This window comes from Struthio camelus, chromosome 4 (assembly GCF_040807025.1).
Source record: "Struthio camelus isolate bStrCam1 chromosome 4, bStrCam1.hap1, whole genome shotgun sequence".
In the NCBI taxonomy this organism is placed as follows: Eukaryota; Metazoa; Chordata; class Aves; order Struthioniformes; family Struthionidae; genus Struthio; species Struthio camelus.
This window is the reverse complement of record NC_090945.1, coordinates 15380242-15407699: the sequence shown is the minus strand read 5'-3', so window position 1 is coordinate 15407699 and position 27458 is coordinate 15380242. Positions and strand designations below refer to the sequence as shown.

Sequence of the window (27458 nt, the reverse complement as noted above, 5' to 3'; positions counted from 1 at the left end):
CAAACTGAATGCGTTTAAAGTCCTCCCTTTCTGAATTAAGGCCCACTTACTAAGATTTCCTACAGCTTAATTTTTAGTCACACCATTTTTTTACATGGACATTCAGAAAGCCATAACTGTCAAAAAAATGGAATCAACGCTACTGCTGCTTTTTCTGCCAAAACATAGTAGTAGTTGCCTTATTGCTTAGACTGACCAGGCACACAGCAGAGTTGTCCACCATAAAGCTTGGACAGTAACTAACCCAGAAAAAGAAAGAAATTAGGAGCACTTGTTTCCGAAGCTCTGTCACATACGCTGAATTTCCCAGTGCTACTGCAACACCACCAAGACATCCTGTGGTTGGCAAGAAAGAGACATTTGCTAGAAATCTTGTGCAAATGAAACCCAGCTGCTTAAGCACAATCCCAGATGTCTCCTACACTGTGTGGCTTTGATAGATTAAATTGAGCATAAGAAAGAGATGAAATATTTATGAAAATTAAATTTGCAGGATGCATGTCAGTAAGCCTGAAAAACACTTTTTCAAATGAAGACAGGAAACCACACATTTCACTCAAACAGGTTCGGTTATAGCAGTGGTATTCACATGAGCTTCTGAGATGCTTAATGTTCATGCAGACTGCTTAGCTTTTATTCAAACCACTCATTCCAGAAACAGTGACCACAAATACTGACTCTGACACTGGTATATCAAACATTTATAAACAACATAAACAAATGAAATATTATGTTTTACTACTTCTCTCCCCAAAAGTTTAGTATTTGCAAGACTGGCAGAAAGCTCAAATCACATAAGGTACTCTACGTAGTGATATTGTACCCTTGACACAGACTACTACCAGAAGGAAAAAAAAAACCCTGGCCTACATTTTAAGGAATGCTGTTGGATATTTGAGCAAAATGAATATATTCTGAGACACCTTCAGACTACTCGTTCGTCAAAACTTCGTATTTCCTTGTGTTGACTTCCTCAGAACAGCAATGAAAGAAACACTGAACGCAGTAAGAAAGAGACGGTGACAGAAGTCCTAAATGAATTAAGATAACAATTAGAATTAAATGAAACCAAGGAAGCACAAAATACCTCAGTTTTCCAATGGAAAACTTCTTGCGTAAAATCCACAAACACAGCTGGCATCTCTCTCTGACAGATGCCTGTCTCAGCAGATTTATTTTTGCTACACTAAGTGCTACTACTGTATGATGAGGTCTTCATTTCCTAGCTGTTCCTACCTTTCATCCTTTTGGATACTGCATCCTTAGAAGGGGCGGTGCCACTCTCTTTCAAGGTGCTCTTCTCTCTCTCCTTCGGATTGACAAATCCAGGATAAGTTTTTTGGTTCTTTCAAGGGAGTTAATCATTGTGGTCATTTGGTACTCAGTTATTTCAAAACCCTTTCTTGATACAAATATCCTTATGCTTATGAAACTACGACTTATTTCAAACAGATGTGGTCTTCTTAGCAAAGCAAAAATAACCCACAAGGTTATTATTAATGCACAGAATAAATATTAAAGGGGCTGCAGGTCTCTGTGTTGCTCATTGATTTATTTTAAAACAGAAATTAGAAGGCCCTTGACTTCAGCAAACTAGATATAGAGACAAGTCAAAAACTCCCCATCTTACTTTGCTATTTAAATGCCTTCTGCTAGCATCGCAGGGCCACGGGACGCACCAGGAGAGTGGAACTATTCCAGACGAGATCAGCAATTTATTTCAAGGAGCACAGCAAGCAACATTTCCCCAAATCTCTTTCAAAAGAGTAGCAACAAATATTCCATTTCCTCTTCACGGGATGTTTATACACTAAGAATTGACTGCACTTTACATGGCTAAGCTAATGCAATGCCAGATTTCAGCACAGAAAGAATAACACGCAGTCATATCGCAAGCATTTTTAGTCCTATTTACATTAACTTTCTGTGTTTGAAACAATACCCTGAAAACTCGCTGATGCAACATCAGTACCATTGTGACAAAAGCAGAGTATCTCCACGAACCAGGAGATGTCATCAAAATCAGTAACATTTGTCTCCTCACAGTTGGTGGGCAGCATAAAATACTGAGACACATTATAAAGAGTTACGACTAGAAGCCAGTAAACAGACATGCGCTTCTTTCTTTTAATCCTTGCTCTTGATAAGCAAGGTCTTAATCAGTCTTACTATTTTTAAAAAGGAGCTAAGCCTCCACTTCAGCAAAGTGCTCAAGAGAAAGAGTAATCCTGCCAGTCTCAAAAGGACCATTTAAATTTAAAGTCACACAAGTGCTGTAAGTAACTCGTTGAATTAACACTTCACAGTTACTTTGGCTAACGAATGAGACCTCTGATTTCAGTCCACTGAAATACTTTGCACTCTAGCTATGAATCTTCAACAAACGGGATTCAAGCAGAAATCACGGGAGCGGAGCATTTGCCAAACTGGCAAACAAGTCCGGCCTTCAAAGCAGTATCTTTGTCAAGGCCAGAGAGCTGAGGACCAGCCGCTCAGCAGCAATAACTCCTGTGCTGACCAAGTGGGTGCCCAGCGTGCTTTATGCGTCCTGGGCTGAGCTGTGTCTTGCAGAAAAACAAGGAGGGAGGGAATAAGGGAAGAAAGATCCAAACACTGCTATTGTCCCTGCAGGTACGATACAGAAGAGATCAGTTTTTGAGCATCTGTGATGCTCACCGCAAGTTGCTTTTATTGCTGATTAACAGCGAGAGATTAATAGCTGGGGATACCACATAATAGCTGCAGTATAAAACTCCCGAACACACAGTCATGGTTATGCATTTAACAGCTGTGTCAGCCCTGTCCATTCATACTTTCAGTGTATTTTGCCATATGGCAACCAGGATCATTTTACACTCAAAAAATTATTACTTTAAACGCATGCTGTATAACTACGGTGTGTATCTACTTCTAAAGTAATGCAGCCCAAAGGTCACCTATCCGTATGTTTTCTGAATCATCCTTCAGCTTTCAACAGACCAAATAACATCAGTTCATATCTCATAAGTCCAAGCATTTTCTTCTAGGCTTACGACTGTTAAAACACACTGACGAGCAGCAAATATCTCGATTGGGAGGAGGCGGCCTGGAAATTTGCCAGACGACAACTAGACCAGCAGGTGAACACGAATTTTTTGGATTAAACTAAAGTACAGTACTGCCTGCTAAATCCCTTGAGCAGTGAACTGTATGACAAGTAATTATACCTAGGAATTTTTTTTACATTAGGTTTATATATTCACCAGATTGCAACGACAATTAACAGTTGGGTCCGCTGAAAGTCCCCTGTGGCTTTGGATCTGTTGGCTGTAAAGGCTGATGTGTCACCCCACAGCATAAGGCTGAGCGATACCAACAGAGAGCACTGTAGGCATAAGCATGGCACTGCCTGGCTACCATACGACTGGCTCCTGCCCAGTTCTCCCATACCTTCTCTCCCATATTTTTCACAAATACTACGTCCTTTCATTCAGAAAGGGATTTCTCTGTGATTTCCAGGTAGCAGTTTAGGACCAGCCTGTTGGAAAGATGCTTCTCCGCAGCTCTGCTTGGAATACTGCCGACGGCTGTACGGGAAGGTGGGAAAAGCCCTCTGTCAAGCCAGTATCCCGCCTATATCCCATATGGGTGAGATGGGCAGGAGGGAACCAAGATTCGACCTGCCATAGGGCTCCAATTTTACAGTACGTGTAAGGGCTGTACTTCATTCCACATACAGGACGGATACAGCTATGCACCGCCATATGCAAGTGATTTGGGTCAAAACTACAGTTTTGTTTTTGCATGGTTTTGTTTTTGCAAAAACATTTTTCCTTCTCTCCCCCCCCCCCCCCCCCCCGGTTTTGAGCTGAGCTTTGCTACAATTATTGGATGGAAAAGAATTTTTCCAAAAAGAGGTTTTTGTCATCTGTTTCCTCTACAGTACGACCCTCTAGTTTGCATCATCCAGCTCAGTAAGCATTTTTTATAGATGTCCAATTAGATTAACTTTTGGCTCATTTTATTTATGCTTCCCTTTTCAAATGACGATTAGCTTTTCTGACTTTGTTTTGAAAATTTCCTTCAAAAATAATGTCCTGACGTCTAGATTCAAGCACATATAACTTATGGCTTAAATAACTTAGTCCTAACTATAATACAATTATAGTAACGCATAACTATATATTATATACATAGTGCATGTGTGTGCGTGTATAGTTAAATAATTTTATAACCTATGTAAGCACTACATTAAATAGCGCTCAGTCCAAAATCCAGAAGACAAGGTCTGCAGTTCAGTATGACTGAATTGCTCTGCATTTCCTCCTCAGGTAGGATAACAGTTTGGTCTCAAGTTTGGAAAGGAGAAAAGAAAAAGATTAAATTCAGCCAACCAGCATCCAGAAGACAACAAATAGATAAACAGCTGCCAGTCTAGGTCTGTCAGGAACAAATCACATAAAGACTATTTAAGTTCACTTTAGGACAAGGTATAGTCCTCGCGGTCAGAAGAGAAGCAACAGACGTATCAAACACTTTGACTTTTACTAAGGTTTCTGTCCTAACGCTGCCTCTCCTAACATGCTCATGAGAAAGCAACAGAAACATGGTTTAGATGAATGGGCTGTAAGGTGAGGGAGTGCACAATGAGCAGGATACTCTCTTTACTCAAAGAGCAGGTCTCAATGACTTATCAGCAAAATGGAAGGATGCAGTATCAAATGCATTTCTGCAGGGGACTGCCCTGGGTCCAGTGTTATGCCATATTTTCATTAATGATTTAGATACTGAAAGAGAGAGTTGGCTTATAAAAATTTCGGCTCATACGAGGCTGAGAAGACTGCATTTAAGTTGGAGGATGGGATTAGTATTTGAAATGTTCTTAAGCACTTGGAGAAACGACTGGGAAGGACTGGGGCGCTATTCAGGAGAGACCAGTATAACAGAATACGCAGACACACAAGTAACTGCACAAATCAAGAAACAATTTGCCAAAGAGCCGTTCTTCAAAAAGGATCCGTGGATTACAGGCGCTTACAAGCTGAACGCGAGAAAACCATGTCAAGCTGCTGTGAAAAGGCAAACATTGCAGTGGAGTGTGTAAACAGAAGCTCAGCCTAAAGAATCTGCAAATAACCCTTTGGGTCTTGTATCCTGGTGCAGCTTTAAAGCCTATGCTCAGATCTGGTTTCTGCATTTTGAGAAGGACACAGAGAAACTGAAAAATGTGCAGCAGAGGTCCGCAAGAATAATCAGACATGCAAGGTATGACCTCAAAGGACAGACTGAACAAGCTGGTGGTGTCCTGCCTAAAGAGAGAAGCTTGAATCTTCATCTATGCAGAAGGTAGGGAAGAGCTTAGCCCCTGCAGTCCCGATAGCTTGCACTAATAGAACTGGGCCTGAACTGGGGCAAAAAAGATCCAGAGTACACTTATGAATTATTTTTCTCGAGGAAACAGTGAGGCACTGGGGTAGACTGAAGGGAAGTCACTTATCAGTAACAGAGTAGGCATGTCGAGGGACCGATTAAACCAACCCTGGTGTTGCCTTCCTGCCCAACATCCACTGCAAAAGTGCCATTACATTAACGACATAACTGTCTTCGATACTAGTAACAACATGGAACCATCAGGAGAAGTTTTCGGTTAGAACAAATATTGCTTTAGAAGACGCTGCAAAAAGGCCACTGCACTCACCCTGGGCCATGGACTAAAGGCCTTCAAAGACCTCTCAATTTTATTTTAAGCTCCCGTTCCAATCATATCTTCTGGTCCCAGCCTGGAAACTGCCTAGAGCAAAGGAACTCTGACCCACGGCCCAGAGGGCAGGAGGAAGTTACGCAGCTATTCAGAAGGAAGATGCTGAGCAGGGGAGAGCACCAGCAGCGCTCCCCAGCGCAAGCCTCGCTCACTGTGCTCACAATCAAGAAACAAACAGTCCTCAGAAGGCCACAAATCCTGTGCTCAGCAGGCCACTAAGTTTATCCAAGTGCTCAAGTATCAAGAAAAGATTTGACTCTTAACTGACAAGAAGTTGGTAAAATAATTCAAACGCGAACTGTGAATGCACGAGCAACTACATTTTGAATTAGCTATTGGGAGTCTCCTACCAACTCTTGTCATTATACTGTTGATAAGATGAGATAGCTGAGGATCTTATCTGCTGGAGTAATTTCTGCATACTAATTTTGGTCCTTGGAATTCTGTTGAGAGGCAAAAATCTTGGTCTCTTATGGCAACAAGAATTTTGTGCACATCTTGCGGCAACCCACTGCGTTTCCTCTGTAGATCTGTCTACCGCCCTTACGGATGCTTATATCTCAGAATACATCCGACTTCCTCGAAGGTCAGCCGTGGCACCAAGATTCCCAGCATCTTTAAGAGCACGCCCTTCGCATGTCTCTTTTAGACACACCTGAAGTTCAGTATCCACATTTCTGAACTAAGTTAGATACTGAGTCATTCATTTTGACATGAATAACTCTTGGGATAACCTAAGAACCCCTTGTTTTCCAAGGAGTCACGCAAAGGAAGTGTCACAGCTGTTGTGCATTTACCCACCCAAATTTTAGAAGGGAATGGAGAAACTAATAAAACTCCAGCTGTAGCCAGAAATATTTCTAGTCGGCTCCTGGTTTGCGAGAAGCCCTCCACGAGCAGCCCCAGCTGCACTGCTCGGTTCGGCAGCAGAGGGTGCCGACAGCACGCCCGGGGTCCCTGCAAGGATTGCCACCACCAGCCAGCTGTGCCCGTGATTCGCCCACGGCGTGCACTTCGCAGGAGCCTCGCTTTGCCAGTACAGTACCAGCAAACGGTTTTCAACTAGGTTTTAAATTTCACCCTCAGTCTGTAAGACCTGCTCACGCGATGCTGCACCGCAGAGCACGCTCAATCCTGCGCCTCACACGCGGCTTTCAAATCCGCAAGCGGGTCTAGACGGCAGGTCGCGAGCTAGGTATAAAACGTCTCGGCAGGTCTTTTGATTCCAAGAGAAAACGATCAACCGAGATCTCAGGTTCGCATCTGACCTTCGCCAAGCTGCTCCTCCTGCCAGACGGGGTATGGGGGTGCGCGGACCGCTGCCCCGAGCGCCCCTCCTGCCGCCCGCGCGGGCCGCTGCCGGCGCAAACGGGCAGAGGCAGCGCCCCCGCCGCCTCGGCGGCTCAGCAGCGCCCGCTGCCCCCTGCCTCACTAGGAAGCCAGGCGAAAATCCTCTGAAGCATCAGAAAAACTCACCGCCAGACTGTCGGGTTTTAGGTGAGGTCACCGAGAGTTTAACTGTTTAGTAAACGGACCTGACTAATTTAGGGAGAGAAACAACCGCCTTCCTTGGTGGGGCACATTTATTTTTCTTTTCAGGTGTGCTATTGAGCTTGCTAACTGACGATGAAGACGTCCAAGCCAAACGATCAAAAGTATTTCCTTGAATTATTTACAGCTTTTTGGAAGAGACTATACCTGACACAAAAGCATCTCTTAAAAACAGTAAGTAGCCCTAGTAAGTAGTTTATAGTTCCTTTAAAGAACAACAGTACGTGAATGAAGCAATACACTACTGCAAGCAGTTAATAAACTGCACAAAAATACCGACTCAGCTACTGCATACTGAATTTTTCAATTGCAAACATATATTTCAAACTTATTAATACACGGTTCTTATTTTCAAATACTCCGTAATTAATAAAGCTACTACGATTCTGTCGCCAATCAAAAGTCTACCTTATCACAGTCTCTGCTTACTGCTAATTAGTGCCCCCGCCCCCTATTAACTATGCCAAAATTGTACTTCTCAATAGGTAAACATGGCTTTTTTATTCATAATTAGCATGATATTTCCTATGTTCTCCTGTTAAAACCAAAGCCTGACCAAGTTCAGTCTCCTGCCTAAACAAGCACTATGTTTCTTAGTTTATAGTTACTATTAAAAAAATCCTCCCTGTTAAAAGGGGCGGGGTTAATGGACGAAGTTATAAAATGCATAAACTAAAGCTACCCGCGATTTCTCAAGGCAGATTTAATCAAATGCAACTGCTTAAAAGTCTTTCTTTTGAGCTGCACAAAAAGTCTCAAGCTATCCTATCAAAAAGGAAACAGTGCCGGGAGCTGCTATTTACGGCATCCCCAAACATGCAAGCAGTTTCTGCAAACCGTGTGCATCGGGAGCATCATTTGCATATTCACTCCAAGCACACTGAAAAGCGCCCTAGAAAATGTCAGTCGCAGGAAAAAAAAAAAAAAACAACAAAAAAAATCCACCTTCTACTTCACCCATCTGCAAATACCTCTTAAAATCCTGCCCGCAATGCAGGCAGGCTACTAAAACGCAAGAGTAACATTTTACTTCCACCCCCCCGCCCCCGGCTTGCACGTTTTTCAAGTCTGTTCTCCTACAGCAAGCTGCGCCGGTTAGCTGGTATCGTGAGCGCGACACCCTGTCACAACTGCTGACTACTTCTGTCCTTACCTCTGGTGTGCACGGAGAGCAGCATTAGCAAGGAAATGTGCAGCTGCCAGTTGGCTTCCTCCAGCCAACCCATTGCAGCGGGAGCGCCGCGCTTCTGATTTGCTCGCGTCCGTCGCCCCGTTCCTTTTCTCTCCTTATTTCCCTGCTGGTCGGTGGCTGCGGGTCCGTCGGCTGCAGGGTCGACGAGGCTGCCGCGGTGCCTGGGAGGGGAAGGCGAGAGGCGAGCCGTTACGGAGGGGTAGCGCGGTCCCCGCGATCCATCACCTCGCGGGGAGGACAACAAAAGGGCAGCACGGATGCCGGGCGGCGCGGCAGTCCTCGGCCGGCAGCCGCGACTCGCTGCCCACACGGGGCTTTATGTAAACTTAGACGCTGCAGCCGGACAAGAGGCTTTAACTCTCTCCGTGCTTCGCACGCAGTGAAACCCAAAGCCCCGGCACAGCACGTGAGGGCTACACTGCGCTTTTAACTGAACGTAAGGCAAAAACTTCTCGCCAAGCTGCTTTGGATTTGCTTTGTAAATTAAACGTTTCCTTTGCCTTTAAAGAAACCACGCCAGTGCGCTGGGGAGCTTCTGTTAGGAGAAAAATAAAAACTGCTGTGAAGCAACAGCAGATAGCAGCTAGGAAAGGCGAGAGACACAAAAAGCCGTGTTTGTGTCCAGCATTATTTAAGATAAGGCATCCTCCCTTCAGCAGGAACTGCTTTTTACTGGACAACCGTTATAAACACTTGCTAAGTTGGTGTCGTTCCTCAAGCACGAGATGAGTGTCTTTAGCATACGTGCAGGATTTTCCCGTTAAGTGTCGTAGGTGCATCAGAGCCGCGGGCAGATTCAGCTTCACCCGCTGACAGTGTCACTGGTCGCAGCAGCTGCGCTACTCCTCTGCTGGCTGCCTGGAAAGAAGCCACGCAGGCTATGGCTGGCGCGATCACAGTTTTGTGCTATTCACTGCTTTGTATTCATTCAGATAAATTCTAATTTCAGTGGATAAACCTGTTCTGATCTCTTGCCCAGAGAAAGGATCCTCAGGTAGCGTACGTGGATACAACGCCACTCACTCCACAACAGCAAAGCCCAGCTCCACATCTGCTCCTTGGGATAAAAACAGCCACCAGTGAACACTCTTACGGTAGGTATCAAATAGCAGGAGCCTGTGGCCTTTGTTCCTGAAAATGCAGGTGAGATTCCTAAAACACTGAATACAGGAACAACAGGAACGTTGCAGACTGACGTACTAAAACACCCAAACAACGTTTCAGCTACTACTGAGTAAAGATACAAGAGCAGAGCAAACTTATTAAGTATTCACAAATAAATTCTGTATCAATATATAGCACTTTTAAACGAAACTACTATTATTTTTATCTAAACAAATGAGAAAAGTAGATTTTGCAATGCAAAAGGCTTTCTGGGGAAGATCCACGTCTTCGATGATGTTTGACTATCGCTTAGCGAAGTGACATGGAACCCAGGAGGCGGCCCCCTAGCAGTTGTCACACACCTAAAAAGTAATAACAGAGTAAAATTTGACTGATTGCGACTAAGAATGATCTGGCTTAAATGTTGATAAAGCAGACTTTGATCATCATAAATGTGGCTAGTGTTACCCAAACAGCGCTGTACTGTTTTCTTTCCTCATCTTTTTTGTCTAATACTCTACTGTCTGGTTGATCGCTATGCCATCTTTCAATGCAACTACAACGCAAACGCGTACGTCAATACGCACATAATTAGAATACACCACTTTGTGAATATAAATTTTTAGTCTTTCTCTTGTGGTTTCATGCAACACTGGAACGTGTAGCAAGAAGCAACATATTAGTATTTAAACTATTTATTGTCTATTTGGAGTCCTAACTGCGGACTTGCTGCACACTTAACATCAGCTTTATGGGGGAAAATGATCCTAGTTGTTAAATTCATATTTAATGTATCTGCTGTGTTCAAAAAGCACCTTTAAAGCTTCCTTCCTAAGCTCTCATATAAGCACAAAAAAACCTTAGAGCAATGATTTATCATCTGCTGACATCATTTTAAATGTTTCTACTACTAAAATAAAAAATCCCAAACCATCATATAGCACACATCCTTCATCAAAACCTACAGAGCAGGCCACTCTTCGTACATCCAACATAAGACAACGTGGCTTGTGCTACTACTATACTACTATACTATCAGCCCCTCTGACTGCAAGATGCAACAAGATCATTAATTTGGCGCCTGGGACTGACACCATAACCCCCCGGTTTTGTGACCAGAACGGACTCGATGAATAAATGCTCGGTGGGCCACAGTTATTACAGCTGCAAATCTCTGCACGTGCAAGATTGCCATTACCAGTACGGGGAATCTAACGTGGATGCTTTTAGGATGCCAGCAGCATCGACCCACCAAAAAAGGAGTTTCTTGAGCAGATTAGCGCAAACAAAAGCACCTAAAGAGCACTGTTTTACTCATGTTTGTATCTGTCCACGGACGTAACTATCAGAGTGCCCTAGCAGGGGATTCTTCAGGTCAAAACTCTGGGTGGAAAGAACCTCAAATATGGCTGGTGAAGTTGAACCAGGACAGGGCTCCAGCGGGCAATTTAGGTCACCATGTGTGGGGATGGCCACAGTCAGCTCGCCTGGCTGAGGCAGATCAGAGATCCTGGCGGAGGGATACAGATTAAGAGACACAGAGCACTACACGCACCTCTAAACAGTAAATTGATCTCATTAATTTTTTTTCACTATGAACCACCAGTGTCACGAACCACCAATGTCTAACCAGCATTTGTTTGGGCATGGATGGTGGAAGGACTCCTTTAGACAGAGAGTAAATGACTTCTCTGTTTAAATCAGGTTTCCTTGTACGTCCATTAACATAATATACAGATTGCATTCCTCCTTGGACAGTCTCTTGCTGAGCGTAAGGGACCTGGACAGCCCAGGGCCCAATAAGAAAGCATAAATTACTTGAAGATATAGCTTGATCACCTGTTGGAAGAAAATATAAATGTGTGTGTGTGTGTGTGTGTGTGTACAAATATATGATATATACGACACGGCTGCTTGAAACATAATGGCAATGGATTTGACGACACAGGAGATTTCCCTCCTGTCCCACAGTTCCAGTGCTTCTAACTTTAATATGAATAATAGCGCCCCATTCAGCAGAGCCAAGATTTGACAGCTCAGCTGCGGGAAGCAAAGGGGAGAGAGAGAGAGAGAGAGAGAGAGAGAGAGAGAGAGAGAGATTGTTTGCAGACACATATTCTGCCTACATTTTTCTGATGTCTTCGGAGTTCAAGGTGTTAGCTGCAGCTCAGCAATCTGTTTATTTTATTGTGCATTTTTAATGAGGAGCAGGACACTCCTGCCGTTACTACAGCGCAGAGGAAAAAATAAATAAATTAATGGAAGCCAGTGCAGTAACGTGCTATAATTACAGGATCTGTAGGCACGCCGTCAGTGTTTATGGATCTTCCATTCACTACTGCAGGATAAGTCAGTATTACACGTTTATTCATTACACAAGATGCAAGCAAGCAAAAGTACTGCAAATTACTGTACTGAAAGGGACATTATATATCCAAAAATGGAAATAAAATTTTCACGATATCATAAATGTGGAAAAAAATATTCCCACATCATAGGGGATGACATAATTGTTTCCATAGTTGTTAATGTCATCAATGATGTAACCGTATCTTTGATTTCTTCCTGCTAATTATGCTATTTCTTGTGGGTTTTGTATTCTGTAAAAGCTCTTCACCCATTACGATTTCCAAGCAAACGCACAAATCATAAAGGTCTAATAACATCTCACTGCTACTCTTTCTCTCTCCTTTCGAACACAATCAAGCATGTAAACTACAATAACGGAAGCCTGCTCCTTCGTATTAAACCTGCTTGCTGATTTTTTTCCACGGAGGCCAGCACAAATCAATGCTCGATGACACTGTTCCTCAATATTTTTACCCGCTTGGTGGTAAAACACAGCGTCCCCTTTCACGGAGTGCAAACTCCAAGAGAACAAAAAGATGCTTTCACTCCACTTTGAAAAATCGCCGCATTCAAACCCAGGGGCAGTCAGACAACAAAAGCGGTGACGCGCTTAGAGATCTCTGAAAAGCCCTTTAAAAGGCCCTGCAGAAGCGCGCCGAGGGTCTTTCTCCCCGGCTCCTCCCCCGGGCCCCTCTAGGCGCGGAGGCCCCCAGCGCCCGCCCCCAAGGGCAGAAGCGGCTTCGGCCCCGGGCGCAAGGACGGCGCGGGCGACCAGTCCCCGAAGCTGCTGGGCGATACTCTGGGCAGACAGTCCTTCTTGGGGGGGGAGGGAGTCTTTCTTTTCTTTTTCCCCCCCCCAGATATCTGCCAAAGTCTCTCCTCCCCTTTGTCACCCTCCCTCCCCCACGCCCGCATTCGGACAGGTTAGAACAGGGGGGCGAAGGGAGAAGAAAATCCCCCCTTACTCGGCCCAAGCACGCGAGGCCGACTTGCGCCCTCGCTTCTGGGGCGCGACTGTCACCGCTGCCCTGCTTTCAGGCCGAGAGGACGCGTGCGTGCCACGGGCTGACCTCGTGTGCGCGTTCACACCTTCCGCGCTCCCGGGCAGCGCGCGGGGCCCAGCAGCCCCGCTCAGGGTCCCGTGGGGCGTCCACCAGTCCCGCTGCCGGGCCCTCCTTCCAGTGAACTCCGGAGAGGCGAGGCGAGGCGAGCCCAGCCCCACCACAGACTTGATCAAGTTTGAAGCTGTGCCACAGTATATTTGGGGCCCATTGTCTTCCAAAAGTGTGCTTTTCAGCCCATTCCCTGCCGTTACCACGGGCAACTGTTCGCCTTTAACAAATTTGAGGGAGGGGGGAACGTAAGGAGGAGGGAAGGCGAACAAAGGGCCGGCCAGATCCTTTAGGGGGGGAAAAAAAAAAAAACCCAACTCCTCTCTTTTATTCCCCAAGTATTTACAAACAACAAGGCCATTTCTCAAAAACGTTCCCCAAATGCAACAATTCCAGAGCGTTCCTCAACACAAACCACATCCCTAACAACGCACAAACCTGTTGCTCACCTACACAGTTTGAAGCAAACGCTTGTGCTCGTTCCCTCGACTAACGCATCCTTTTGTAAAGAAGCTATTATAAACATAACAAACCACTGAAATGTTTTATCTGTGGCAATGACTGACACCTCTGATTAAGTTTTCCTGATTTCACAAGGATTACAACTAGGTTTTATAAACCTTCCCTTTCAGTGTGCACATTTATTTTAAATTATGATATACAGACGGTTGGAAACATGAGCACACAGCAGATGATGCATGTGCTGTTGCAAAATGTACTTACTAGCAGAGCTCAGCTTAATTTGTAAAGTCTAAATGCTGGGACATTACCATCCTTGCAGACAAAACAGAGCCTACAGACTCTAAGTTTTCACATGAACAAACAAAAAACCCCAAGAAACAATCAGAGCTAGCACTCAAATACTTTTTATTCCCCATTTCTGTAGGCCACATGAAATGACTCTCAAAACAAGGTATGATTTGCTTTGCTAGTACAGGCTTGTTAACTCTGAAGCCTAATTATGCATTATAAACTTTATTTCTTCCATAGGTGACCACTCGCAGCAGTAATATTGAGCTAATGCACTTTTTCATATGGCTGGAAATAAATAGCAATAACACTGCAAACACTCCTTAACCAAAGCCTGTGGCAAGCTGTTCTGCACACCATTATGCGTGTTTACTCTTTTCTAGCTTCAGATGCTGTGTGCGAGAAGGTGTCTGCACGGCCTCAGTTTGGGGGATCACTGCTCAGTATCATGTGGTGCCTCACGTGGAAGTTCGGCTCTTCCAAAGATTCTTCTTCTTTTTAATACTTAAAACCATTCATTTCCCAGTTATATGTCAAAAGTGGCTGATTCTTGAGAAAGGAAGGAGCAACATCGCCCAGAGAGCCGAAGAGACCTTTGGATTGAACCACGGAGGGAGTACGCCGAGAAGGAAGCAGCTTTCAGACGCAAGAAAATCTCGCAGCCTCCGTTAAAGGGCCAACATCCAAGACGGTAGCACGGGAAAACGCAGGAGACGGCAAACAGACAGGAGGATGAAGTTTCATTGGCTTACTTCCTGGACCTTTAATTTGCTAAGTAATGAGTATGCCCACACTTCAGAAATACAAATGCCACGGCATGTATAATGCCTTTGTGGCTGCCCACGGCATGATGCAACTGAGTTACCAGAAATTTGCTATCACGGCTTTGAAAGCGTGTGCACATACAAATGCATACGTCTACTTTTCTAAGCTTTGATCTCCAGCTTCAGGTGCCATTTATCAATTCCTTCATAAATATTAATATACAGACAATACAGAAACTTTCCAAGCTGGATGGTACCCTTAAGCAGAACCGTTTTACTCAGCTGCAAGCTGGGTATAAAAATAAACTTCGCTTAAGTATATCTTGGAGTTGTATCAAATATACTACCGGCTTCTCTAAATTTTCATTTACGCCATTCTCAGCAGCAGTTCAGACACTCGTTGCCTGCAAGAGGCACACTTTCCTATGAGGACTTGCTGTGGCTGGGTATCACGCGCTGCAATATACTCTTTCCAAAATACAAACAGCAACCCCTCAATCTCATCGCGTGTGGGGATCCGGCCACGCTATGCCAGAATGCTAACTAAAGACTGAGAAGTAAGTCCAAGTGTTTTGCCCGTAAAGCAGAGTTCAATCTCAACTAATGCATTTATTAGAAAATTTCTGGCTACAGAGTATTTGCATTATCCGGTTTTAAAAAACAGTCACCCTAGTAAGAGGTCCTACCCAGCCTAATGAGATCAGACTGGGTTTTTTTCTTGGTTAGAAACTAACATATAAACACAAGTTAAAGCCTCAGTATATGTTTGTAATATTTTAATGAGAATAAATCAAATCTTCTTCCCAGTGCGAGCATACACGCAAACATACACACGCCCACCACATTAAACATTCATTTGTCCATTTGAAGAGCATTACTGTTTTATAGAATAAAAGCACATTTTTGAGACAAGATAGACCACAATCTAAACGCACAAGGGAAGAATTCAACTTCAGCTTTACTAACTTAAAGCTCTTTGCTAGGCTGACTCTATTGCAGTAAGAAGTCAGCATCATAAAAACTGTCTGGTTCGGAAAGCTAAAGGAGTTGGGATGTGTGTCTGATTTAATAAAACAGAAACACAATTATTTAGAGTGTTTTGTCATATTCTGCACGATCTTGCAATGAGATTTACCTGCAGTCCAACCTAACGTTGTGTTTTTCTGGTTAGAGCTGTGTGGAAAACTTTTTTAGATTTTTCTTGTTTGAAATGTTGAATCAATCCCGATTAAAACTTCTCAAATAAATTTATCGGGTTTAGATTCTGGCCCTTAATCCTGGCCGACTGATGACAATATAACAGGCAGTTGCTGCATTAAGAAAAACAAATGCCGAATCGGAGATCTGGAAACAGGTCTGTCCTCCTCCACCACGTATCCTGAGCACTACATGCTACCTTTCTCCTGCCAGCCTCACGGCTCTGCAGTTTTCGGCCGTGTGCCGCTGGCCTGATTTCACTGTGCAGGAAGCCTTGCCTCCCTCGCTGGAGACCAGGAGCCCTGCTTCGGGAGAGGAAGACAAGGGCTTGAACCTCCTGAGGCCGAAGCCCCACGCAGGCGGCGTCAATGCTCCCGTGCCCTGGGGCTTCAGGGAACAAAAATCAGAGTTTGCAGCATCCCACCTGGCTCCCTCCAGATGTCTCAGACTACGGCAAGGCAAAACCACGCTTAGCTACAAAGGTTAAAGCCATCCCCCAAAGGTTAAGCAAAAAAGCAATCTCAGGACTGACCCGCTGGATCAGACCAACCCTTCAGCTAGTCTATATTCCTGTCTCCAACAAAAGGTACTTGCTTTTTATTAATTTTTAAACGCATCGCTTTTTAATTTCATTGGGATGTCTCCTGTCTTTTATTACTTAAAAGGTTAAATGGAAGAATCCAATTTGCCTCCTCTTTTTATGCGTATTATTTTATTTTCCTTCTTCTGTCTCCTCTTATTCAAGTCGTCTCTAAACAGCCCCCAAATTCAAAATTCTTCTCTTATCGAGGAGATAGCTCATCTTGTGTATTTTGTCACTCACTGCAGCCTCCTGTCCGTTTCTGCCATACCTTTTTCCAGGCTGGGATGGGATGGGCACGTTCGAACGCAGCGTCTCAGGAGAGGATGCAGCACTGGGCAACATCATCACTTCTGGAAATCACCTTTATCTCCTGTTTGGAGTCTAATGTTTGATTTACCTTTTTCACTGCGCAAAGCAGAGGATTTCATTGAATTGCTCGAGAAGATAAGAAGGATTTTTTTTTTTTTGAACTTGGAGTTAATTCAACATTCAGGAAATGCATCAGGATTTCATATTTGACTATGTGCATTTGGCAAAAACATATTAATCTGCCTATTCATATGACTTTAGTAAATCCCACTCAGCTTTGCTCAATTCTTTCTGATCTAAACTAATTTAAATAATGATTTTTTCCTTCTCCGAACTCACTCTTTCCTCTAAAGCCTAAAATACCAGCAACCAGTTACAGAAGTCATGCACCTCATTAAAAAGCAGAAAATATCAAGGTTTAAGCCTACATCAGTAAACCACTCTATTGTAAATTTTGCCTCCTTCTATGACAAAAACCAAACTACACTAGCAGGTTTGAAGCATGCATAAAAATAATAGGTAACATTCAAATAAAATACTTTGTTCTCACCGAGGAAATTATGGTAGGGTCTCTCAGGACAATATTTTAATAGTACACAATTTCATACTTCAGAACTTCCTTCCACCAGGGTTTACCTTTCAGCATCCAAACTGTTCTCCCAAGCAAACAATGAAAGAAAAAGTAATTTTTTCCCCCTAAATACATGCCTGATGAAATTAAAGTGCCTCACAAATTCAAGATTGGCATCTGCCAAAATAAATCCAACACCAAAAACACAGAAAGTCCTTTTTTTCTTACACACCTCTGAGTTACTAGGGAACACCTTCCAGGTAAAACCACCTCTTTCACTGAGCAAAACATCCTATAACTCTGCTTGCATCAAATTGTTCTCGCTCGGATCTCACAGCGCATCACCCAAAAGCAGTGCACTGGCAAACACACCGGTCCTGGACACCCAGGCTGCCACCAGCGTAACACACCGCCAAAAAGGGTCGTTTCCACTCCCCACTAACTTGTCCAAACTTCAAACCGATCTGTAACGCAACGCGGACTCTGCCAATTTTCCGAGTCCCTCGAACGTCGAACACAAGCAGCGGCAAGCACGCTCCGCGGGGCTCCTGCAAAAGTAATACACACGAGAAGGGATTTCACAGTAACCCCGTCTCAGTGGAAGGGTTTTCTCCTTTGTTTGTTTGGGTTTTCTTAGGTGAAATGCATATTAAGCACAACCAAACTCGGCTCTGTCTCTTTAAACAAGGAGACAGCTTCTTTATTCCCGCAAATTCCTTCACCTGCGCTCACTTACCCAGCACAGCTGCTGGCGGGGCTCACGTTTTTTTGTGAAGTAACAGTTCATGATAATCTCATTAAATCCTTTCTAACGCTTTCCAGCCCAAGCAGGATTTCCTTAGCCCGGGTGAGCGGCGCGCCTGTTGGCCGTTTCAACTATCTCCTCGCAAAAGCGAGCAAAGCGCAGGCCTGCTCGCAGGGCAAAGCTCGGCGGCGCAGGGCAACCTTCCTAAGGGCAACAGAGACCGCGAAACACAAGAGACTTTGGGAAAAAAAAAAAAAAAAAAAAAAAAGGTTACTTTGTAGATAGGCCTTTTATCAGATCTTACGAATCATGCTGGGGGTCTCCTGGCAGCATCTGCAAGGGGAGGGACCTCCACAGAGAAGATCTCGGGGCCTGAAGGCCTCGGTGACGAGCAAGTGCAAGCGAGACATTTGGAATGACAGCAAGAAAAGCTGGGATGTCTTAAATCGCTCTAAAAGGAAACACGAACAATTTTTAGGCTCCATTACAAAAATTCTGAGAGAGCCAATGACTTCTATCAAAACAGTCAGTTTTCATTTCACTGTACATCAACTCATCAATTACAGTTTAATGGGTTTTTTCCCTATTTACATGCACTTAAATTGCAAATGCACATTTCCCGTTCTAACTGCCAAAAAATACTTTTTCAACTTGCTTGCCTAAACTCATCCAAAACGAGCAACCCAAAATGTGTTAGACAGACTAAAGTCTGTTAAGAGCAGAGAGAGGGGCTGGCCAGCTCAGGTATCTGCCTAACAAATATTTTTTACAGTGCTTTCAGAGGCTTACACCCAGGACAGCTCTGCAGAGATTTATTTGTCACCAATAGCTTTAGGGCAGCCTATGTAAACTTAGCTGGTAATCACAAACCAGGTTCCTGGCGGACACGTTGCACGTGGAAGCCAGCAGGACGTGGTGCTCTTGCCCAAAGCGTCAGCAGAAAGACCGGGGACAGAGGGAGGACATCGCGTATCTCGTGCCACTGGAAGGGAAGAGGCTTAGCGGCGGAGCACCGTGCCAGGATTTTTGCAGGATCAAAGCGCAGAAGATACTACTGAGGCTATAAATGTGTGTCACTCCTTATGATTGCCCTTCTAGCACTCTGAGTAAGCATCTAGCGCAGTTTTAAAAGGCTGCGCAGAATCTGTCTTTCGAAAACAGATTTCCTCAGAAGCACGCGACATAGGCTGCGAGCGGTTTAAGTGGCTAGTGAAGTTCATATTTTTTTTTGTTTGATAATGCGGAAATTGCCCCTATATCTCTGGATGGAAGGGCGCAAACATTAATGGCACAACCTGCGTCATCAACGTTTAGAACAGTTCTCATCTTTTGAGACCTCACTGATGAGGAATTTCTGCATAATTGTAATACCTTATTTCAGATAGAATTGGTCAACAAAATCTCATGCACTGAAAGTCTGCAAGTCTTGCCGCCACTCCTCTGCTGCAGGGCACCAGTACACTGCTCTGGCTTGCAGGCTGCAGCTGTACCATGCATCAAACACACTTCTCTAAAATCACAGGAAATATGAAATTGACTGCAAAAACCTCATTGTCTGGTGCAGTAATATATATTTTTTTAATTCTTGTACTCTCTTAAACTGAATATTGCAAATCTACGTCTTGAGCTTTCAACCACTCGTTGCAGCTGGAACAAGCGCTCGTCTGAATCAGGAATAACTAGCCCGACAATCATCACAGAAGCCATAATCATATGGCTGAACTAGGTTCAGGCAGTCATCATTTAAAGGGCTGCTCAAGTAATCCAGGCTAATTGCTTGGCCCTTGGCAGCCCTGGTACCACAAAAGGAATTCTGCCCCACCTCTGCATAGGACCACGGGCACACACCACAAACACACCGACACATTTTTTCCACGCAACCGCGCTGCACTGGCACCGGCTATTCAGTGATGCGTTGGAGGAGGCTCTTGGGATCTCATTAAACTTCTACCACTGAACTCCCAAAACGTAACGAAAGTCGCAATGACTTTTCCCTGCCTCCGCCGCAACTCCGTCCACCTCTGCTGAAACAGCCGAGCAAGACAGAGGCTGAAGCATAATGCATGCAATTTTGTTTGGCTGGGATGATTCAGCAACGTCTGCATGGCCAGCTCATGCGCTGATGCAAGCCTGGCTATCTCCTGCTGTCCTTACACCACCATCGGACCCAGGTAATTCTCATATTCCCATAGAGAAGCTAGGAGCTGATGGGATACTCCCAGCTCTAATGCAACCAAAACACAAACACAGAAACGCTGCTTCCTTGCTTGAATGACCCCCCCACTACCGTTAAGAGACACGATTTGAAAAGACGTTACAGTTTTATGCTTTCAACTCCTATTGATTTTAACTCACATCTAACATAATAAGAACCTCATGTCTACGTTAAGTTTTCCTCCATTTTCCCTTTTGTGTATTTTTATATATTGTCTGCACGTTCCTTTGTTAAAATCTGCCAATTTAGTTCACTGGATATAAATAAGACATTAATCTCAGCATTTGCAAATATGCAGATGGAAAATAAGGACTAGACACTAGAAGTCACGTGCTTATTTAAAACCTGTAGCTGGACTGTATCAACATGACACAGGGTTAGTAGATTAAAATTAACCTACAATTCTGTAATATCATCAAATAAATAGACCTGCAAATAAAAGGAAACACATTTCCATAAGAATACCAGTGGTATCCAAGTAACAATTCCACAATGATACATTTTCAATTAAAGAATTACAACAGACTACTCTTATTTTTTCTCTCTAATGTTAGGCTGTAATTCATTATTGTACAGGCAGCTGAATATTAACTTACAGCTTCTGTTCTTTGTCTTTGTAGTAACTAGGAAACGTTTTCAAGGTCAAATCCTGATTTTATTAGAAAAATATCTACAAACCAAATTTTTAAAGTTGAAGTTGTTTCGTTTTCCTTTATCTGTTGCTTGTCCTGACCTTTTTGTCATGATACGGCAATATTAAGAACAGAATCTATGCGCAAGCGACAGCCAGATGGGCCAGGGCGCAGCAGGGAGGGGAACGGCACAGAAGCAGAAATAGTTCTATTTGCCCCCACCCTGCAAGCAAAAAGGCTCATTTCCTACAGGGCCGCGAGACTTGGAAAGCAAACGCGTGGCTACATGGAAGCAAAGACATTTAAACAGGCAACGTTTGCACGCGGCAGCCGATTTCTTATTCTGTGAAAAGCAGAAGCGGGTGTTGCAAGGTGGCCCAGAGCCTCCTGGGAGACACACGGCACGTCCTAGCCCCGCTCACCCCCTCTGCTGTGCACCAGTATCAGAAACGTCTCGTGAAAGACAGAGTCATCATCCACAATACCTTGGCTCTACAATATTCCTCCTCCACCGTTAAGTGACTCCTTGCTCTTCTAAGCTTTGATGATTTGAAAGCTGCTGAGCACTCCAAATTCTCCCAAGTCCAAATAAAGTCCCACTTCCCCCACCTCTGGGCATCAGATATTTTATGTTTATGGTGCCAGTGCCATGCACATGGGGTTGAAAATTAGGGAACTCATTAAAAAAAAATATAACATGGTCTTTCATTATCATTTTATGTGGTCCCTTCATATCACATTCTATCATGTAACATATCACACACATGATGTTGTTAATGTATGATACCGTAGAATGATAATATATAATCAAATTACAAGCAAAATGAAATACATTCCAAAAATGATTTTTCATAGGCAGTTAAACTTCTGTCAATAATTACATTTCTGTGAGTTTTGGTCACAATATAAGCGTCTGAAATAAAGGAAATAGTCCCCCCTGTATTGTCAAATTCTCCATGAATGCTTAGAAATTACCGAATGTAAAGGTTGCAAAAAGCCTACCCTCTAAATTTGAGAAACCTATTTATCCCTAACTTTGACAAGGAAAGAAAGAAAAGAGGGAGATGGAGGAAGACAGAACCAAGACACTGTTCCCATTATACAGTATCTGTGGAAGGATTATTCCAAGTTAGAAAGCTACCAAGAAATGCAAAAAAATATTACATGCTGAACAGTAGTTCCTGCTTCCCATGAAAGCCATCTGTTCTATGTATGCACATGGTTTGAAAGACATTCCCGGGATTGTGTCAAGCCAAAGGAATCCCCACTAGAGTTACAGAAATATAAACTCTCTCTGTGCTGGCAAGACAGCTCTAAAATGCAACTCTGAAGACATGTACACCACCAGGCTCAGCACCACGGCGGTTCTGCTGACATACCATATGTTACGCAGGATTTTCTCATCTGATATTACATTATGAGAACTGAAACTTTAGCAGGGATAATATTGCGATACTCTGAATTGGAAATTCTTCACATGAGGAAAATGCAAGTGCTTTGCTCCTCTCCATTGCAGAGGGGCATCATCACCCTTTCTCCCTTCTGCAGCTGACCCAAAAAATGCCTGGAAAGTATTTTCAGAATAGGATTGATTCCCTAACACCATGTTTGCCATTACTGATTTCAGCGGGAGAGGGATGTGGTCCAGTTTGAATTAAATCCTTGTTCCACAATTATTCCCAAACTCAACCAATGCATTGCGGAAAACAGGAGTCTAAAACCAGAATTATAGTAATTAATACTTATAGAAGAAGGAAAATCCTTCCTGTTAGTCCAGCATTCTAGCAATCTCTTGTCTACGCTACGATTGAGTTCAAATCGCAATTATTTTTCCTAGGGAGCAATTAAACGCTGCTACCAGTGTTAAGCATAAACACAACTCTAACTACAAGCAACGCTCAGATGACCAGCTCAGGTTCAAGGGTTCACTGCACATGAATATCCATAAATACCACTGACAGCCTTAGCAGTATAATGAACTTTGCAGCAACTCATGCAGGCAGGCTACACAATACATGAACATAATGCTTCTAACCTTAAAGCAGGAAACATCCAAAAGCAATTCAGAGCCAGTTTTACAGTTCAGATTTAAGAACTATTTAAAAGACAGTCCAATTCTGCTCTGTTTTTTAAATGTTTGCATCTGCTATGTTAATGTGTTTACTATTTGCAAAATAATCTTGTGGAATCAAACAGTACAATTTAATGAAACAGAAGCTGTATGTAAAGATGTTCACTTCCCCTGAATTGTCGCATTAATTAGTGGTGTATTCTTACCTCTATTAATTTCACCAGGCAGCATTACAAATTAAATACTCTCTGCTTTTTAAGCAAGCACATAATACTTTATCGTTAAGATGTTTACATTTTTTTCTTGCAAACACTGGCCACGATACCACACATCCTCCCATAAACAGATATTTCTGGCATCTCTCAAAATATACTCCCCACTCTCAGTTCCAAACTCAGATCTGTATTAAAGAAACACTCTCTATGTGATATTTAGGGAGTATTTTCCAAGCACTGACTTTGTGTCTTTAACTCCATCATTTATTTTTCTATTTTTTCTTTCTTTTTTTTTCCCCCCCCCCCTCTCTCTTAAGCGCTACAGAAAGTTACCCCAACGGTTTCTGCCCCTCTGTTGAAACGTAATCCCTCCTCCCAGAACATCAGACAGACTGGGGAGCGCAAGACTCCTCATCCATTTCATGGAAAAGTGCTCTGGGCTTAAGCAGCCCTCCGCAGCAGCTTAAGGTGAGACCTCTGAAGCTACAGCAAAGCAGATGAGAAGCCCTCACTGTTCTTTCCACCTCCATTTGGGAGGAAGGCAGCAAACACCAGCAGATAAGCGGGAAGGTACCGAGGCCCTCACATCTGTTTCGGCAGTGAACATCTGTTGGTATCCTATGTCAGCGTTCCAGCCTGTAACTCAGCGCTGCTCCGTGTTATCTACAACATCTGCCATACAGACTACGAATTTCAAGCAAAGCTTAGGGGTGTGATACAGCCCAAACATAAACTAGAGATGTTGTCAATTATTTTGTTACTAACTTGTTTTCTGATACCTAACGATGGATGAGCAAACTCCTGTAGTCAACAGACCCTTCCGCTTTTGAGCTCAGGTCACATGCTGGTTCACTGATGACCACTGAACCTCCACAAGCATTTGCGGGAGCCTGATCAGCTCTCCTAGCCTGCGTTGCCAGGAGGGCGCGCATGCTCAACGTCATAGCACGTAATGAAAAACTCCCTATTTCTTGTGTCACCGAATATCCTGGGTTGGGGAAAGCGCTTCCCAGATCGATCATGCTGAAAGGCAGCTTTTGACATGTCAGCTTTTTCTTGCTGCCCCGTACATCCTTCCTCTGAACGGACAAGGAAGGCTGCTGATGCAGTCTATTCAGCAGCACGCTCCGGTCCAGTGACCAGAGATGCTACACCTGGTCGTGATAGGCCTCACCTGCATGTAGAGACACCTGAAAACCACGTTATTATTGCTACTTATTCCTCTGTGATGTGACAGGGCAAGCGTGTACTTAGTCAGGCGAGAGCTGGGTGCCTCTCTGAGAGCTGCCCAGGCCCCCGGGAGGGGGACCGCTGGGGCCCGCGTCACGAACCAGGTGACCCAACCCACGCTCACCACAAACTTACAGTGCAGAATGGCTTTGTAATGCCAGGAAAAACAAATCAATATAGTAAATGTGCTGTCTGCATTTTCTATCTCCAGTCTTTGCCTCTCTTTGGTGCTTCAAATTTCTAACGGTGGCCTGGTAGTCCTTTTAACATATCACCTTACCAGCTGATTACAACCTCTTTAAAAACTCTCATGGGGCAGTAATGGCAACTCCATTCAGTGGCTGAAGTAACATAACATGAACAGTTTGGTCCCATCTTTTCTTTCTTGTTCTTAAGAGATATTCAGCCATACTCACAAACAGCTTTGCAAAGAGGGAGCTGAACAATGTATTTATCATTCATCTTAGGCTGAAAAGCCCTCTAACCCTGCTAGGACAGAGGCTAACACACAGAAAAGAGTACTAACGTCCTTCACACCTATAAGCTTGCATGAATTTATAACACAAGTCTAAAAATTAACATAATGAAACATAGCTATTTGAATATGACATTTGCAACGTTACAGGGGATTACTGTAGCTCTTTGATGATGCTAAAAACACTACAAGTGCCGCCCTAAATTTCTTCAGTGATAGCAAATCTTTCAAGTTACATTTGCCTATAATCCTTCTCTGATAACTAAGAGGCCATTATTCCAACCACAACATTCTGCTTTCAGGGTTGAAGTGCTACAATAGTTAAAAATACATAGATGGATACGGTACTTCATACATGTGCCTAGGATGCAAATACGATCTCAGAGCTGGAGGCAAAGACCAAGCTGTCTCAAAGGGAGCAGAGAGAGCCGGCCAGGGAAGACACACCAAACTAAAGAGCATGAGAAAGGCCAGGCGAGGCCTCGCAGCAGTGCGCGAGTGAGAAAGGCAAGCAGTCCACTGGCCAAGGGTGGTCACCCTCCACCGCCAAACAGGCTCCAAGCTACATCTTGGCCAACTATTGAAAAGGCAATAAATCTACAGGAACAGCAATATATGCAATGAGCTCCCAGAATTAACTAATCAGGTCTTTTTTTTTTGGGGGGGGGGGGGGGGCAAGGAGGGATTTATTCAGGTCGTTAAATGCAGAGACTCTGAAGAAGTATTATTTCTCAGAACAATTACCAAATCCAGAAGTTATTTGCATGTTTCTTTAGAAGTAATTGTTTACTTTTTATAAAACACTGTTTTAAAAATATAGTCAAAGGACAAAAGTGTAGTCGCCCTAATGTTTAAAAATTTTACTACAACAAATGCTATTTAAGCTTTCCAGTTATATCCTGCTGCTGACAGCATGCCTGTAGGAGAAAAAAAGAGTATGCTAAATAGCTCCTAGCAGAAAACTGATATATACTGAGTATTTTGATTCAAAGCCTTAATATTTGACGAGACCCTTCCTTCCACGAGGCAAATAATCTAAAACGTGCAGTACTCGTCCAAAACTCATGTTTGCATGATTTGGTATCTTGATTACTTCAATAACTTGATAGTCTCGATCTCAGTTCTCAAGGTTGTTAGTTTGAGAGCTAAGATTTTTAACAAAAGCACTACTGAAGCAACTAGTCATAATTTTCAGGGGACTATCCTACAAGACACTGAGTAGTTTCATTCTCTAATGAGGCTTTAGGGCACTCAGACCTTAAAGAGAGACAACAAACAAATAAAAATCAATATCCAGTACTATTAGGGATTCAACTCAATGTATTCAGAGCAACAAAAAAGTCACTGCGCTTTTTCACATCTCAGCCCCTATCTTGAATCAACTCCAGGCAAGTTGACAGCCAGGCTGGAAATACATATGAAATACGGACCTTGGCTGAATATATAATTCACAGAAGTCAGCATCAAACACACACCATATACATAAGGCAACATTACCCTTCAAGTGGTTAGAGATCTTCTTCCAAGAAAGAAGAGGGAAGTTTTTGCGCTGTGGGTCTCTGCACCAGTTGCCCAAATAGCCAAATCACAGCATCACTTCAGAACTCCATTATTTGCCAAAAGCTATAACGTCACTGTATTTACCAGCTCCAAACATCACAGGCACTGACAGGCCACAGTCCCACTACCTGTGAACTGGACAAGAAATGAACTAAATTAATAATCTAAAATGTAATTTGTCACAGTTAACGGCTGCTTAAGGTCCATCAGTTGGGGTCACTGGCTTTGACAAATTACTTTGTCAGTAACTAAAGAAGTTACCATTTTTATTGTTCTAAATTAATCTGTAGAATTTTTAATGTGGCCTCTTCTGTGCCCTCCCCATATAACCGAATGAGTCTTTCCCAGAGGTCAGTCTTTCTTCCCCTATCAATTACTCGTTCAAGAATAGATACTGTACCTAGTTAATATGTAGCCGATACAAAATGAGCAATTCAGAGGAAAAATTATATGATAGGCACGGGGGGCAGGGGAGGACAGAACTCCTCTAACATCCTTTTTCTGGGCTGGGGGAGGGTAATTACTCATGACAAATGTTTCAAACCACTTCCCAAATCCCCTTGTACATCACAAGCCTCAGCTTAAAAAAAAATTATTTGTTATCGACATGGGAGACATAAGCAATGCAATAAAACGGGACCATGTGAAAGCAATAACTTGCTTTTATATCAATAAGGCTGGCTTCTTTCTAAAAAAAATGCATACGAACCACAGAAATGGACTTCAGTTACTATATCAAGGCATGAACAGAATCATGTTTCAAATACGGAATCCCTTGTTCCCAGAAGATATTTAATCCTTTGCATACATGGTGGCATGAGTAATTCTGAATCAGTTTCTAGCATTCATGCAGTTCTTTCAAATAAAGCGAAACGTTCTTTGCCACTGAACCGCTATTCTGCTTTTGCTAACGTTTAGCAGAAGAGGAGGATTACTTTGGGAGCTACTCAGGTTTTGCTATACTAAAACTTCAGACAGAAATTACCATATATGATGACTCATGCTCAAAGCTGGATTTTAAGAAATTAAACGCAGGGTTTTAATAGTTTCCACAGCTATTCTACAAAGCAACAGGGACCAAATGTATTCATAC

General features: G+C 43.4%; 1 protein-coding gene across 3 annotated transcripts in view; it reads right to left on the bottom strand.

Annotated features, from left to right (window-relative positions):
• The window catches only part of BMPR1B (bone morphogenetic protein receptor type 1B), a 257589-nt gene that overhangs the window by 69603 nt on the left and 160528 nt on the right, over positions 1 to 27458 (bottom strand). Inside the window, exons 4-5 of one of the 3 annotated variants that reach the window (XM_068941585.1) lie at positions 26303 to 26500; positions 8445 to 8644 (exon numbers count right to left, since the gene is read on the bottom strand). The exons of 1 other annotated variant lie outside the window; for it this stretch is intronic. In XM_068941585.1, coding sequence (XP_068797686.1) covers positions 8445 to 8517 — 73 coding nt within the window. In that variant the 5' untranslated portion in view covers positions 8518 to 8644; positions 26303 to 26500. The remainder of the gene's footprint in view (positions 1 to 8444; positions 8645 to 26302; positions 26501 to 27458) is intronic. One more of the 3 variants, XM_068941584.1, reaches the window with a different exon arrangement.